Here is a 14,583-nt window from a genome sequence, read left to right as displayed (position 1 = left end):
TTTTTTACACCACCTGAAAGTCTGCCACGCCCACAATTTTTGATTTCCCGAAATGTTTCCGATATCTTTGAATCGTCAATGTGTCTACTATAGAATGCGCCTTGTTTGGACTGAATTGGAGAAAAACCCTAGGACTAGTTTGTAAAAGTATGCACCCTTATTTGGGCGCCATTTTTCCCATTCAAAGCTAGGTGGCGCTCTTCCTGTTGGTTTTAGGATATGGGTGTAAGAGGCTTTTTGGTGCGCCCTGATGCCCTGAATATTCATGTCCGAAATCGTGCACATAGCTCAAAAAAACCTCTATGGGGAGAGTTATTTTACCCTTTTTTAATCCTTTAGGGGGCGCTATGGAGCAGCTTTTTGAATTATTTGGGACGAGAGCCACTAAATATAGAAATGGGATCCGTGACTGATGCGTGTGGCTGATTTGGCCCCCAAAAATCTATTTCCTGTTTATGGCGAGACATGTGGGTTTGATGTTTTTCTCACCTGATTACAAAGCAGAAAGTAATCCTCATGAAGTCTCAATACTCACAGCACTGTCTGCAGCTCAAATCAGCACACAGCTCTGCAGACAGTGGTTTCCTTTTCAAGTGTAGGGAGTAGAGAGCGGGAGAAGACATGCAGCAAAGGGTCATGACCGGGACTTGAACCAGCAGATTCTGCAGCCTCTGTATGTGGGGCACCGTCTTACACCACTAGGCCAAACTGGCAGGTCTTCTGGCGGTTCTTCTTCTGACACCTTCCTCGCTGCAGCTCCTTCAGCCTTGAAAATTACAACCACAACGAAACAAGCCGTCTTCTTCTTTCGGATGTGTTTTTCTCGCTTTTGTGGCATCAGCATTCATTTCAGTCTGTTTCACAACCCGCTAAAAACTCCTCACAGGAGCTTTGATAGAGTTATTTGTTTAGGAAATCAGCCCCGTGGGCGCTCCTGCACCGTCGTGTCTTTGCAGAAACCAAATAAAAGATTCAATTTAGACTCCAGCTGAAAACTCACGATATCCTGAGACCGGTTGATGTTCTCTCTCCCTCTTTGAAATATGTACTGCTATCACTCTGAAAAATCTAATTTCATTCAGACTCTAATATAAAATTACAATAGCCGGTACCTTCCAAAATGAACATGCTACTTTCATTATTTTAACACTCACAAGGTTTTTAGATGAATGTAGACCCTCCAAATGAATGAGAGCCTGCTCCTCGCTGCAGCGGCTGCCGGGGTGAGACAGAGTTGTCAGGCTTAATCAAATTTTCCAAACATTTGGGCAATGGCTGTTCCTAATTTCCCTCTCTGTTTCAAAGTGACTGTGTGATTCTGTTTGTCTTTGTGCGAGGTACTTTGTTTGTATTTTTTATGGCTGCGGTTATGTAGGCTGCATCTCCGCCATGTGCGTACGTGTGTGTGTGTTTGTGTGTGTGTAAATGGCCTGTTAGCCATCTGAAAGCAGTTTCCCTTCCCCCAGATGATGAATCCCTCATATGTTTTTGATGTCGTCCATGAAAGCAGTTTGCGCATTTAGACCTGCAGCCTGCACCGCGCCCCATTTCCACTGGCTCATTTATGCACATAATAAAAACCGCTGCACGATTGTATACCCAATTTGCCAGGTGGTTATTGCTTTCTAAATTGAATGAGCCACCCTAAGTGTGATGGTTCCAAGTTGTACGCAGCTTAAAGGCACCATGATAGTTCCACTGATTTCAGATGAAACAGTTCAAGAGCAAAACAACAAAACACACAAAGGACAGTTGACTTGTGCGGGGGAGCTGAATGAGCCCAAGATGCTGCATATTTTCTCCTAGGAGACAGAAATTTGGGATACTTGTCTTTTTTTTTTTTTTTCATGCTTTGACAGCAGCTCTTCGCAATTCAGTTCCCATCCTCCCTCACATTAGGTGCAAGAGTTCCTGGGTCTTTTAGCCCCCTGAACTAAAAGGTTCCTGTGCCCCCATTGTTGTCTGCGTGTCAACCGCGGGCTGAAGTCCTGGGTAGATTGTTCAAATTAGGCCAGTGATGTACGGAGGGAAAGAAAAAGTAAATGCACTACACCACCAGACCAGTAGAGGGCAGTAACACAAAGACGAATGCCATTCATCACAGATGACACCATAGAAGCAGACAGACAGGCAGGTATCATTATGAGCAACACAACAGTTAGCCTGTTAGCATGAAGAGACTCAGCTGGCGCTGTTTTAGATGGTGCTATATTTCATCACAGATGGATTCACTGAATCAACACGTGAGAGGAGATAAGCGCGAGTAGCAAAGACGTTTCAACATGTCTTTAAAATCCTTTTGAACTCAAAAAGCCGTGACAGAGATCAGACGGTGTTTTGGTTTAAACCGCGACCCTGTTAACTGAGAGAAGACTACTGTTGCAAGCTGCTAAATCAAGAGAATCACAGCTTCTTCTTTTGAAAAGTACACACACATCCAAAACAGATGGAACAAATAAAAACTAATGAAAGAAAGAGAAATCAAGTGAATCACAGATGGAAAAAACAATGACTGTGAATGTTTTTTGGAAAAATTGAAGAAAATAATTTGAGAAAAAAAATAACAAAAAAAAATGTAAAGAAATTTTTCTTTTATTTTTGTTTTGAAAAAAGAAATTTTGAAAAAAAAAATGTTGAAAAAAAAAATGTTGAAAAAAAAATTTTTGAAAAGAAAATTTACAAAAAGTTGACCCGGAGCCTGTCGCAATAATAAATTGTCCTCATATTTGAAATTGTGCTCCAAAAGCAGAAAAACATGAAAAAAAGTAAAAATTTTGCTCCTGCTGTTAAAAACATGGAAAAAGCAATAAATGAATCAACACGTGAGAGGAGATAAGCGCGAGTAGCAAAGACGTTTCAACACGGCTTTAAAATCCTTTTGAACTCAAAAAGCCGTGGCAGAGATCGGACGGTGTTTTGGTTTAAATAGCGACCCTGTTAACTGGAGACTCAAAGCCATATGCATCCCTCATAGACGTCTTTAGACGATCATTAAATATCTGATGAGGATATTTTGAAATCTTAATAAAAACTAAACTAGTTTGCATTCCCAGGAACTCCCTCTGTGTTTCAACAGCTGTGTAAACTCCACAAACACTGACACGTTCAGCTAAAGGTCTCCAGTTTACAGGGTCACTTTTAAAACCGGAACACCGGGAGAGTCGCATTCACGGTGGGGCTGAGAGAAGACTACTCAACTCAACTCAACTCAACTTTATTTATAAAGCACTTTAAGAACAACAGCAGTCGGACACAAAGTGCTGTACAGAAACATAATGGATAAAAACAAACAATAAAATCATAAAATCAATAAGAACAATAAGATAAAATAAAGTTGAAAAATAAAAATAAAAATAAAAAGGCACTGAAACAAGAGCAGGGTCTCATGCTGAGTCGAAAGCCAGGGAATAAAAATGGGTTTTAAGACGAGTTTTAAAAGTGGACAGTGAGGGGGCTTGTCTGACGGCTAAAGGAAGATCGTTCCACAGTTTGGGAGCAGCGACAGAAAAAGCCCTATCCCCCCTGAGCTTCCGCTTGGACCTCGGTACCTCCAGGAGCAGCTGATCAGCTGACCTGAGGCACCGAGCAGGGGCGTAGAGATGGATCAGCTCAGAGAGGTAGGGCGGGGCGAGACCATTTAAAGATTTAAAAACAAATAAAATAATCTTAAAATGGACTCTAAAATGCACAGGCAACCAGTGGAGGGAGGCTAAAATGGGCGTTATGTGCTCCCTTTTACGTGCTCCAATTAAAAGGCGAGCGGCTGCATTCTGGACCAACTGGAGACGTGCGAGGGAGGACTGACTGATTCCTAAATAAAGTGCATTGCAGTAATCCAGCCGGGATGTGACAAAGGCATGGATTACTGTTTCAAAGTGCTGTCGTGCAAGGAAAGGCTTCACCTTTGCCAGCTGCCTAATGTGAAAAAAGCTGGACTTTACTATAGAGCTGATCTGCTGATCCATCTTAAAATCACTGTCAAGCTTAAAACCCAAGTTTAACTACTGTTACAAGCTGCTAAATCAAGAGAATCACAGCTTCTTCTTTTGAAAAGTACACACACATACCAAAAAGATAGAACAAATAAAAACTAATGAAAGAAAGAGAAATCAAGTGAATCACAGATGGAAAAAACAATGACTAAATGTTTCTGGGAAAAATTGAAGAAAAAAAATTTGAAAAAAAAATTTGAAAAAAAAAATTGAAACTTTTTTATTTATTTTTTGTTTTGAAAAAGACATTTGGAAAAAAAAATTTGGAAAAAAAAATTTCGAAATTTTTTTTTTTTTGAAAAAACAATCCCCCCAAAAAAATTTGTAAAAAAAAAATTCCCAAAAAATTTTGTAAAAAAAAAAAATTGACAAATTTTTTTTACAAAAAAGTTGACCCGATAGAACAAATAAAAACTAATGAAAGAAAGAGAAATCAAGTGAATCACAGATGTGTGTGATTGACTGTGGAATAAAAACACTGCGGTTAATCTACCAATCAGACACATTCAGCATTGCAGGCCTTGCCCCCTGAAAGTCACGGGACCTTTGAAAAGTACTACCCCCCTTGCAGGGTCTTTTTAGGGGGGAGATTATCTACCCCTGAACTAAATTTAGACCCTGGGTCCACCGGTTGAAACACACATAGTTCCTCCTGTTGAAAAAAACGCCTCTTTCTATCTTTGTCCCTTGTCTTTTTTTTGGTGTGTGAAATTCCTTTAAATGTGTTTGTTTCCCACACAATTCACATTGGTTCCACCTTATTTAGTGTTCTGTGTGGACATCTGCACCGAGTGTGTAGGCGAGCGACAAAGAGGACATTATACTTATATCCACATTGTGCACAGATACGTTGGAACATGAAGTACGGAAGTCTGTAGGTGGGCTCATGTGTTTATCTATTCAAACCGGTGCATGAGACACGGGCTCAGCATCTAAACTCCACAGTTATATGTTAACATGACCTTGGCCGCATCCTTTTCAGTGTCATGATGCACCTATACCTTCCTCCTCCTCCTCCTCCTCCTCCTCCGTCTCCTCTCTACTAGGGGGAGGTGGATCTGCACAGGAAGCCTGAGGTCATTTCACTGCCAAAAAGCAATAAAAATGCACTCCTACTTTTAATAAAGCAATTATAACTCATTGCCGAGTTCAATTAATTTTAAGTTTTCCATTAGGAGAGAAGTCAGAAATTGCCTCAGAATTGCAAGATTATTTTTTATAGCAGTAATCCACATCAGGCTTTTTTTTCACATTTGTATGGGTGGAATCTGGGTTCTGCTCTTTTTTTTTTTTTTACTGCATGTTACAGAAAGTATGATGCATCATGTCCATCTGTCCTAAAATGTATTGTGTTGTATTTTTTTTTTAAGGTGCCGTGTATTTGGAAGGAGGCTTGGACGAGGCCCGGCTGCTCTTTGGAAGACTGCTGTTTAATGGCGAGGTAAACTGACCAAATACTCTACTCTCAAATTCTTCCCTGTGTTTCTTTTGGTGGATTTCAATGCGATTTTATCAAGCAGCAAACTTCATGTCTTGAAAACTGCAGTTCCTCATATGTCCACTTGAGGCTTGCTGCAAAAGCTCAGAAAGTCCCATCACACTCATATTAAAAAGCCAGTTTTTGCAGCAAAATTAGACACATTTGCAGCCTGGGTACAGAAAGAATACTGCTCTGAATTGCTCATTTATTCACTCATACACAAGAATGGGGGTATGAGCCGCCATCTGTGGATGACGTTACTCACGGATCCATTGGAGTTTGGCCGTGAGAGTCATGTATAGATTTGCATGGGTAGAGGCTGAGCTGAAAGTTACAGCAGGTTGAGTCACTTTTGGTGTCTACCATTGTTTGGCTTCACATTGTCTCTTCAGACACCAAAGAATGATGTCCCAGATTTTATACGGTCTATGGCAGGGCTTCCCAAACTTTTCAGCCTGCGACCCCCACTGTCCCTCAAAGTGGTTTAATGTGTCTTCATTTAGCTGGTCTGCTGAAAATGACCCTAACCCTATATGAGCATGTGGCTTTATGAATGAACCTGCTGCTACTGATGCTTTTGATAATTAACTGTTCACTAACTCTAAACTTAGGAGTCATCAGGCAACAAAGAAAGGCAGAAAACTCATTACATTTTATATTTTCAAGGTTTTATTTAAGTTTAGCTACTATTTATTGTTGATATTTTTTACTATAATGAGTAAAATGTACTATTTACAGATAACTTTTGTCATTAAACTTTTTTTTGTTGCATTTTTTTCAGTATTTCTTTGTTCACCACAAGTTAACAAATTATATATAAGTAATACAAAACCAACAAAAAGAAGAAATCAAAATAAATTAAAGCCGCAAGCGGTGATGAACGGGCCCTCGCACACCAGCAGCCGCCGCCTACGCGAGCCGTTGCCACATGTAAACTCTAGGAGGAGCTCTCAAATGTATGCACCCTGAGCGTCATTCTTCACATTCAAAGCTGTATGTGCGTTTGATGCCCCGCCTCAACGCCCGCCACGCCCACAATTTTTGTCTGATCAAAATTCATTCTGATAATTCTTTCTCGTAAATGTGTCTACTATATGTTGCCCTCCTTGGTTTGGAATGAATCGGAGCAGTGCCTTCGGAGTTAATAGCGAAAGTATGCATCCTCATTTTGACGCCACTTTTCATGTTCAAAGCTAGGTGGCGCTCTTCCTGTTGAGTTTGGGATATGGGTGCAAGAGGCTTTTTTGTGCGTCCTGATGCCATGAATATGTGTAAAAATTTCAAGCATGTAGCTCAAAATAACCCCTATGGGGAGGTTTTTTTTGAAAACTGTAGGGGGCGCTAGTGAGCACATTTTTTCGACTTTTTTTGCGAGACCCATAAAATGTTGCAATTTTCCCCAGGACTGATGAGTGTGTTGGATGAGGTGAAATTTCGTGCATTTTAAAGTCACAAAATTCCATTTTCCAACGTTTTTTTTTATGCCCTGCCCCAAACTCTGACATGCCCACAACTTTCGTCTGAACTGACTGCCTTTACATTGTATTAATCGTCAATGGGTTTACTATAGAATGTGCCTAGTTTGGACTGAATCGGAGAAAAAGCTCTAGGAGAAATTAGCAAAAGTATGCACCCTTGCACGGACCCATTTTGGCCCCATTTTTCATGTTCAAAGCTAGGTGGCGCTCTTCCTGTTGAGTTTTGAATATGGGTGCCACTCACTTTTTTGTGCGACCTGATGCCATGAATATGTGTAAGATTTTTCATGCATGTAGCTCAAAAAACTCAATGCGTAGGGTGTTATTTTTACCTCTAGGGGGCGCTACAGATTTTTTTTTGCGAGATCTATAATAACAATTTTCACCAGACCCGATGAGTGTGCAAAAATACTCGTGCTTTCATTCACGTTCAGGGGTCCAAAACTGCAATCTCCTATAATAATAACCCTTAGGGTTACAATAGGGCCTTCGCCACCAGCAGTGCTCGGGCCCTAATAAATACAAAAAAATACTAATACATTTATTTCAGTCAGACAACTCACGTTTTAATTGTTTATTGTAGCAGCAAATACATATTCATGTTTGGCGCCCAGGCTCCGGCCTCATCACTCCCTGCAGATAAGTTTACATGCAGACTTTGAGGAGTGATGAGCAAAACATACTAAACACCCCCGGAGCCTGCAGGTGGAAGCTGGGGAGGCGGCGGGGAAGAAGAAAATATCAGCAATGGCATGCAGCAGCAGAGGCGTTGACAGGCAGAGGGAGAGATGGGAGATTTTCCCCAGTTTAAATAGACCGCCAATTTGAGAGGCAGAGGGCAGGATTGGATGATGGATAAGAGAGTGGGACATGTGACGTGTATGGCATTGCAGCTCGAGTTGTCTGCCTGAACTAGCTCGCAGGCGTCGCTCCATTTTTTTACTATTCTGGAAGACATCTCAAGACCCCCCCATTTGAGTCTCAAAACCTCCCAGGTGGTCTAGACCCACACTTTGGGAACCCCTGGTGTATGGTACTTACACACCAGTCATACAGACGAGTGGCAAGATCCCCCTGCTTCAATCTGTGGATGATGTTACTCACGATGTAATACTTTACTCAATCTGGTCTCCTTTATTCCTTCATACCAACCTTAGACTTCATAAATAATGGACGCAGTATCAATGACGTCACCCATCTGTTTCTGAAGCATTGCTTTGAGGCCAATCGTCGGCGGGAGCCATATTGAGGCGGGCTCTGAGCCTCCTAGCCAACAGCTACAGTGTTCCCACCTGTCAATCAAGTCAGCTGCGCCTCTCATTGGAAGACTTGTAATCTCAATAGCTTTGAAATTACTGCCCTATGACAAAAATTCACCCCCCGTACAAGAAATGAGCTATCCAGACTACACTCCTCTTTTGTACCAGGCTGTAAACATGTTTATTTCTGCTGTAAAGATCGTCTTCTTTGAATGGTTGTGTATGTGGTTTCTGGTACTTCTGGAGCCGGCCTCAAGCGGATCCTCAAGGAACTGCAGTTTTTAGCACTTCTTCATCGGACTCATATTTTTAAAACCGTAGGTTGCAGCTTGATACCAACTCTGCACGTTTCTGCAGACTACCACACACTGCATCAATATCAAGGCGTATTTAACAATAGAACACAAGATCTCACATAACTGTGCATTATCCTGCAATGCTTTTCATATCTGCTGTTTGAGTGTCGGCTGACATGCAACATGAAACAATAAGACTGAGGAGCAGAATTCTCGGATGAAGCCGTGGCTTGTACATTCTGCAAAATGAACCGGAGATGTGGATCGTTGCAGTTTGCCAGTCTTAAGAAGGACACCTGCTATTGTTTGCGAGCGCCTGTGTGATCAGCGGCCATGAATAATAGATGAATGAGTCAATATTTGCATTCATCTTGGCAAGGAATGTTATGAATCAATTAAAGGACTTGCAAGCGCGTGGACTCGGGAGCAGCAGGCTTGGTTCTAATTGACAATCGAGGGTGTTTGTGTGAGATTCAGTTGGTGACTCCCACACACTGCAGGACACTTAGAGATCTATTAAACATGTTTGATCAGAAGCCGTCATCTTTAAGAGTCCGGATCAGAAATAAATCTTTAAAACCTCATGCAACTTTTTAACGAAAACATTAACCCAGCCTGAAATACGAGACTTTTATTCGAAGTCTCTCCCTCTCTGAAATTGACAGAACATTCGGCCTTGGTTCTTCTCCAGGTTTGAGTCCTCCTCTCTGCCGTGTGTGTGCCGCCATTGTGTTCGAATGCGTACAGTGGAGCATTTGTTTCCAGGTGGAGGGCTGAAACGTCCTTGGTGCAGTTTTACTGTCTCCCTCTGCCATTGAGCGTCGACAGCAGTTACCAATTTATTGAGTTGTTGTGAACTGGAGGTCTTTATTCGTGTGATGAGAGATTCCCTAGTAAAATCTGACTTTCAGAAGCCGCTGGACAGATATGGATTTAAAAAAACAATATTTCAGGTATTAAATCAACTTTATTTTTAAAAGCTGTGCGGCTTCTGTTGGAAGTGAAAGAGGATGGGACACATTGCTGTCGACTCTGTGATGACAAATCAATATAGTGACCAAGAGAAACATGCACACAAACATGTCCTCTCATACAGGAAACAACGGCATTCAACACATCTTAAAGTCATGAGTATTACAGATACCTGCTGTTGCATGTTTGCATTATAGTTGAGTTAGAGGGAGGAAATTGGGTGGTAATGTGGAAAATGTTTTGAATGGATCCTTCAGTCGTAGCAACAAAGACAGGGTCTGTTATTTGCATCCTTTATGGAGAAAAATTAGTATTATATTAAATAAATTATGTAACAGTATTGGAGATAGTATAAGTTATGAATAAGACAAATTAAGAAAAATATGATGAATATATAACATTTATATAAAATAATAATAAGAAAAAATATTCAACATGATCATAATTAAAAATTGAACGAAGCCCTTCAAGTCCAGAAAAATTTGAATTGACTACACAGGAGCAAACTCTATCAATTAAAGTAATTACAGAGATCCTGAAAAATAAAATAATAATAAATAAATAAATAAATAAATAAATAGATAAATAGATACATAGTTAAATAAATAAGTAAATTAATAATAATAATATTATTAATATATAAAATATAAATAGATATAATAACAACAATAATAATAATAATAATAATAATAATAATAATAATGATAATAGTAATAATAATAATAATAATAATAATAATAGTAATAATAATAATAATAATGATAATGATAATACGATTAATCTTTATTTATATAGCAGTTTTCTAAACAAAGTTACAAAGAGCTTCACAAAAAACAATAAATACAAAAAAGAATAATAACTTTTAGATTATAAAATGCATAACAACACATCAAGAGTTAGGGTAAGGGTAAACATAATTATACAGTTATTAAAGCCTTTTTAAAAAAAGAATGCTTTAAGAAGATATTTAAAATTAGTGACAGATTTTGCAGGCTGGATTTCAGCAGGTAGGTCATTCCAGAGTTTAGGAGAAAACCTGAAATCTAAAAGAAGCCTCTGAAAGGATGGACAAATCAAGAACATGTCATCTGTTTGTTCTACTTTAAGAGTCTGAAGTAAGAATATTCAGCTTTGCAGCCTATGCAAGAAAACAGTAAAATTAAGTGGGCAATACAATAATAATTAAAGAGTGAAATAAGCAGCCCTCTATGAGCCAAAAACAGTGGAAGTGAACAGCATTAAGAAAATCATAAAACACATTCTTCTTATCTCCCTGTTCTGGAGAACAAAGTGAAACAACAGTCATTTGTTTGCATCATGTAACAAACTCTGCAAAGAACACTTTTTTTTTTACTATATTTCTTGCATACAACACAGTATCGTCTGCAAAAAGACCAAATGAGACGCTATGAGCCTTCGTGATTGCTGCCAACATAAAACCTTCAAATATAAAACGGAAAGGGACCCAGAATGGAACCATGTGGTACTCCAATGATCGTACGTCTACTCACTAAAAATCATAGACAGCTGTTTGTCACTTCTGTCTCTGATTCCAACATTTATTGACGGCTCTTAACCTCCATATTTTCAGCTCTCCAGCAAAGCAATGTTAGAGTTACAGGAGCTGACACAGCTAATTACACCTCAGACTGCCGGCTTGTCCTCCAGCGCTGCCTGGGATTGGATTAAGTTCTTATCACACAGCAGGCCTTCTGCTTCTCACTCTGCTGCGAGTTTGGGCTGTGCTGTGACACTGACTTAATGTGAAATGGAAACACAAAATGACCTGTTTTTAGAGGGGAACGTGCAAAATAAAGAGGACTTTCTGCTTCTTGAGTATCGGGGGTTTTTCAAGACTACTCGGCTCCTCTCCTGCTGGCCTCCTTATCCAACCAAAGAGGCAACAACCACCTTCCACTTGAGAACAGCATCATCAAGCTTGGTACAAAGACGATAAAATCAAATCAAAGCTGTAAAAATGAAGTTTGGATCACACATTAATAATCCTTGGAGAGGAATAGCAGTTAACAAGTGTGTCTCCAAAGAAGGGAAAGTTGTGCAAACCAAAGTTGAGTGATTTTTCGACTTTGGCTCCAAAGTTTTTTGGCAATTGAGACCAAGGACTGAAATAGCATGGCTTGTCCCCCCCCCTCCCCACTGAATCCTCCTGATGGCCACTCAGTCGTTCAATGCTGAGAGGAGACAGATGGACTCAGACCAGAAAGCCAAACACCAGCCGGGTGGTAAGACGATCCAGACCAGAGAGAGGGAACGACAGAGGGAGAGGACCACTTGAAGCCTTTTGTGTTTCTAACGTAACATGTCAGAGTGGGTCTCCACACAGCACACTACCAAGCTAATGAGTTGCTGTGCAAAAAAAAACAAAACACTGAATGACCCCCACATTTTTCCGATCACCCTGGAAGATTTCTGCCGCTCCTATTTATGGGAATGGTGCTCCCATTCACACATGAGCGATCCGTCCCACACCCTCCTTTTCTCCCTGGAACAACAGGATGCCGGCTGGTGCCTCTCTTTTTTTTTGCTCCCTCTTGTTTTCTCTGTCTGTACTTTCCATTCTCCTTCCCTCTATCAAACACCCCGGGATGTCATTACCCCCACAGATGTTTCACTCCAGTCCTCTTTTGGCAAGTCGACACAAAAGCTCCACAACCCCGGAGGTGGAATCCGCTAGGATGGGCTACCATAAGACAAAGCATGCATGCAATTCCAAACTTGAGACCTTGTCAGATGAACATTTTTCCCCCTCTTCTCATTTCTGTTGCTCCCTAATTGGTGTGACATTCATGGTTGGCGTGCAGCGGTCGTAATTCCACGAACGCATCACCTTCGCTGTTGCTGGTTCCCAAACAACACGGCTCTTCCAGAGGATGGAATCTGACGTAATTGCACACAAAAAACCCTGCAGGAAACAAAAGGATGCTAATTTGCTAATGACATTGCTGTGGAGGTTATTAAAGCATCAGCAGAGAGGCAGGCAGGAAACATCTTCTTCAGGGGGAGATGCTCCATTGCGCCCCAACCTGGACTCAACAGCGACGCATTATAGCGGGGAAGAGATGTTGATGCCACTGTGCTGTCCTGAGGGAAGGGCCTCCTTTTGAGGAGCAATCACCATAATGATGATCTCACAAGTCGCCCATGGGATGAAACTGCTGGCTTTTTTATTAACACCAGCACACAAGCATATGCAATCAGACACGGGATGTAACAAAGGTTGCTGTGACAACTGAGATGGTCACCATGGCTGTGGCGGTTGGGAGAAAGGCGCCGTAGATGCCATCTCTGCTCCAGGGGGCAGCGTGTAAAAAAAAAAAAAGGCTTTAGAGCAGATTCAAATGGCTCACATGGACTCGACATAAATGGTCTAATTCTTTTTCGTCCTTTCTTTTGAATTTTGTCTTTTTTTTTATTCCAACATGTTTTTTGTTGGAGAACAGTATCAAACAGATGTCAAGTACAAAGAACAATTCTGTTCCAAAATGCTTTCAGCTTTCTTTGGCTCAGAAAAAAACCCAGATAACACAACTATCTCGGACGCACACATACAGAAACTAAATGAAATGAATAACAGACGCACACAAAGTAAACAAAAGGAAATGAAACAGAGACACTAAGAGAGACGACGAAAGTAGGGCTGCACGAATTTTTGGAAATGAATAAATATTGCAATAATTTTCTGTGATTTCCAAAAAGATTCATCATACCAGATTAATGCTCTGTGCTGTGTGCACTTAACAATTCAACATTTCAAGAGAACAACGACGTAAAAAACACTCCATGGCAGATGGACCAGATGCACCGATGTACTTTCAGCAAAATGCACACACAGTTTTAAAGATCTGGTAGTGAGAAGTGAGAAGTAAAGTCATGTGGTTCCCAATGTAGGGGTCAGGAAGTCTGTTTTCTGCTTTCAAATCGAATCCCCTTTTTGTCTTTATCACACTATGTCCAATCCCCTGAAAGTGACTCTACACCTGCATGGAGAAGCACTATTAATAGACTTAATTCAAGGTCATGATCTGTCTCTAAAGATGTTCAAAGTTAGGTTCAATCAGACAAAGATGTCTCTCTAACATGAGTCTGGTCCTGCTCGAGGTTTCTGCCTGACTCCAGCTGCTACAACTACTACTGTCCATCTCACTACAATCATCTATCTCTCTCTTCATCGTCTCTATCCCTCTTCAAACCCCAACACGGTCTCAGCAGATGTCTCTCTAACATGAGTCTGGTCCTGCTGGAGGTTTCTGCCTGACTCCAGCTGCTACAACTACAACTATCTGTCTCCCCACTATCATCTCTCTCTCTTCATCTCCCTCTATCCCTCTCTCCAACCCGGTCTCAGCAGATGTGTGTCTAACATGAGTCTGGTCCTGCTGGAGGTTTCTGCCTGTTAAAGGAAGTTTGTCCTTGCCACTGTAACTTGCTAAATGCTGCAAAGTGCTCTGCTCATGGTGGATTAAGATGAGATCAGACTGAGTCCTGTCTGTAAGATGGGACTGGATCTTATCCTGTCTTGATGTTGGGTCTTTGTTAACAATAGAACACAGAGTACGGTCTAGACCAGTTCAGTTGGGATTTGGCGCTTTATTAACAAAGATTGATTGATTGATATTAGTAGTGTTGTGAGACAGACTCTGTGACTTTGTGAATGCGTACATCAAAGTTGCAACGGTCACATGACGCATTATTCAGCCCTAGCCCATCAGCCCAAGTCTCGAGCAAGCCCTTAGGAAGTGTTCCAGGCTAACACATTTTTCATCTTTTAAAGAGACTTTCTTCAACAAAGGATTCTGTTTTTTTCTAGGTACATAACTTTCCATTCATAAACACTTCAACAGCCCATGTACAAATCAATGAGGCTTCAACTTATGAAATGCACAAACAGCTGAATTTCACATCATAACAGACCACAAAGGAAGAACTTGCATGTGGAAGCCTTTTGAAAAGCCTGTGTGATTGTTTTCATCTACATTCTCCTTGCTCTGTTCACCACTGAGCAGCTTATATATGAATATATGAGACTCGGTATCCAACACTTCTTCTTTTACATTATTTACACATGACATGATAGTCTGCGGATCA

General features: G+C 40.8%; 1 protein-coding gene across 1 annotated transcript in view; it reads left to right on the top strand.

The window, feature by feature from the left end:
* drosha (drosha ribonuclease III) overlaps positions 1–14,583 on the top strand; it is a 185,543-nt gene that overhangs the window by 98,589 nt on the left and 72,371 nt on the right. The window contains 1 exon segment of the mRNA XM_034706399.1: positions 5,363–5,433. Coding sequence (XP_034562290.1) covers positions 5,363–5,433 — 71 coding nt within the window.

This window comes from Notolabrus celidotus, chromosome 17 (genome assembly GCF_009762535.1).
Source record: "Notolabrus celidotus isolate fNotCel1 chromosome 17, fNotCel1.pri, whole genome shotgun sequence".
NCBI classification, from domain to species: domain Eukaryota; kingdom Metazoa; phylum Chordata; class Actinopteri; order Labriformes; family Labridae; genus Notolabrus; species Notolabrus celidotus.
This window is presented reverse-complemented; position numbering and strand designations above follow the sequence as displayed.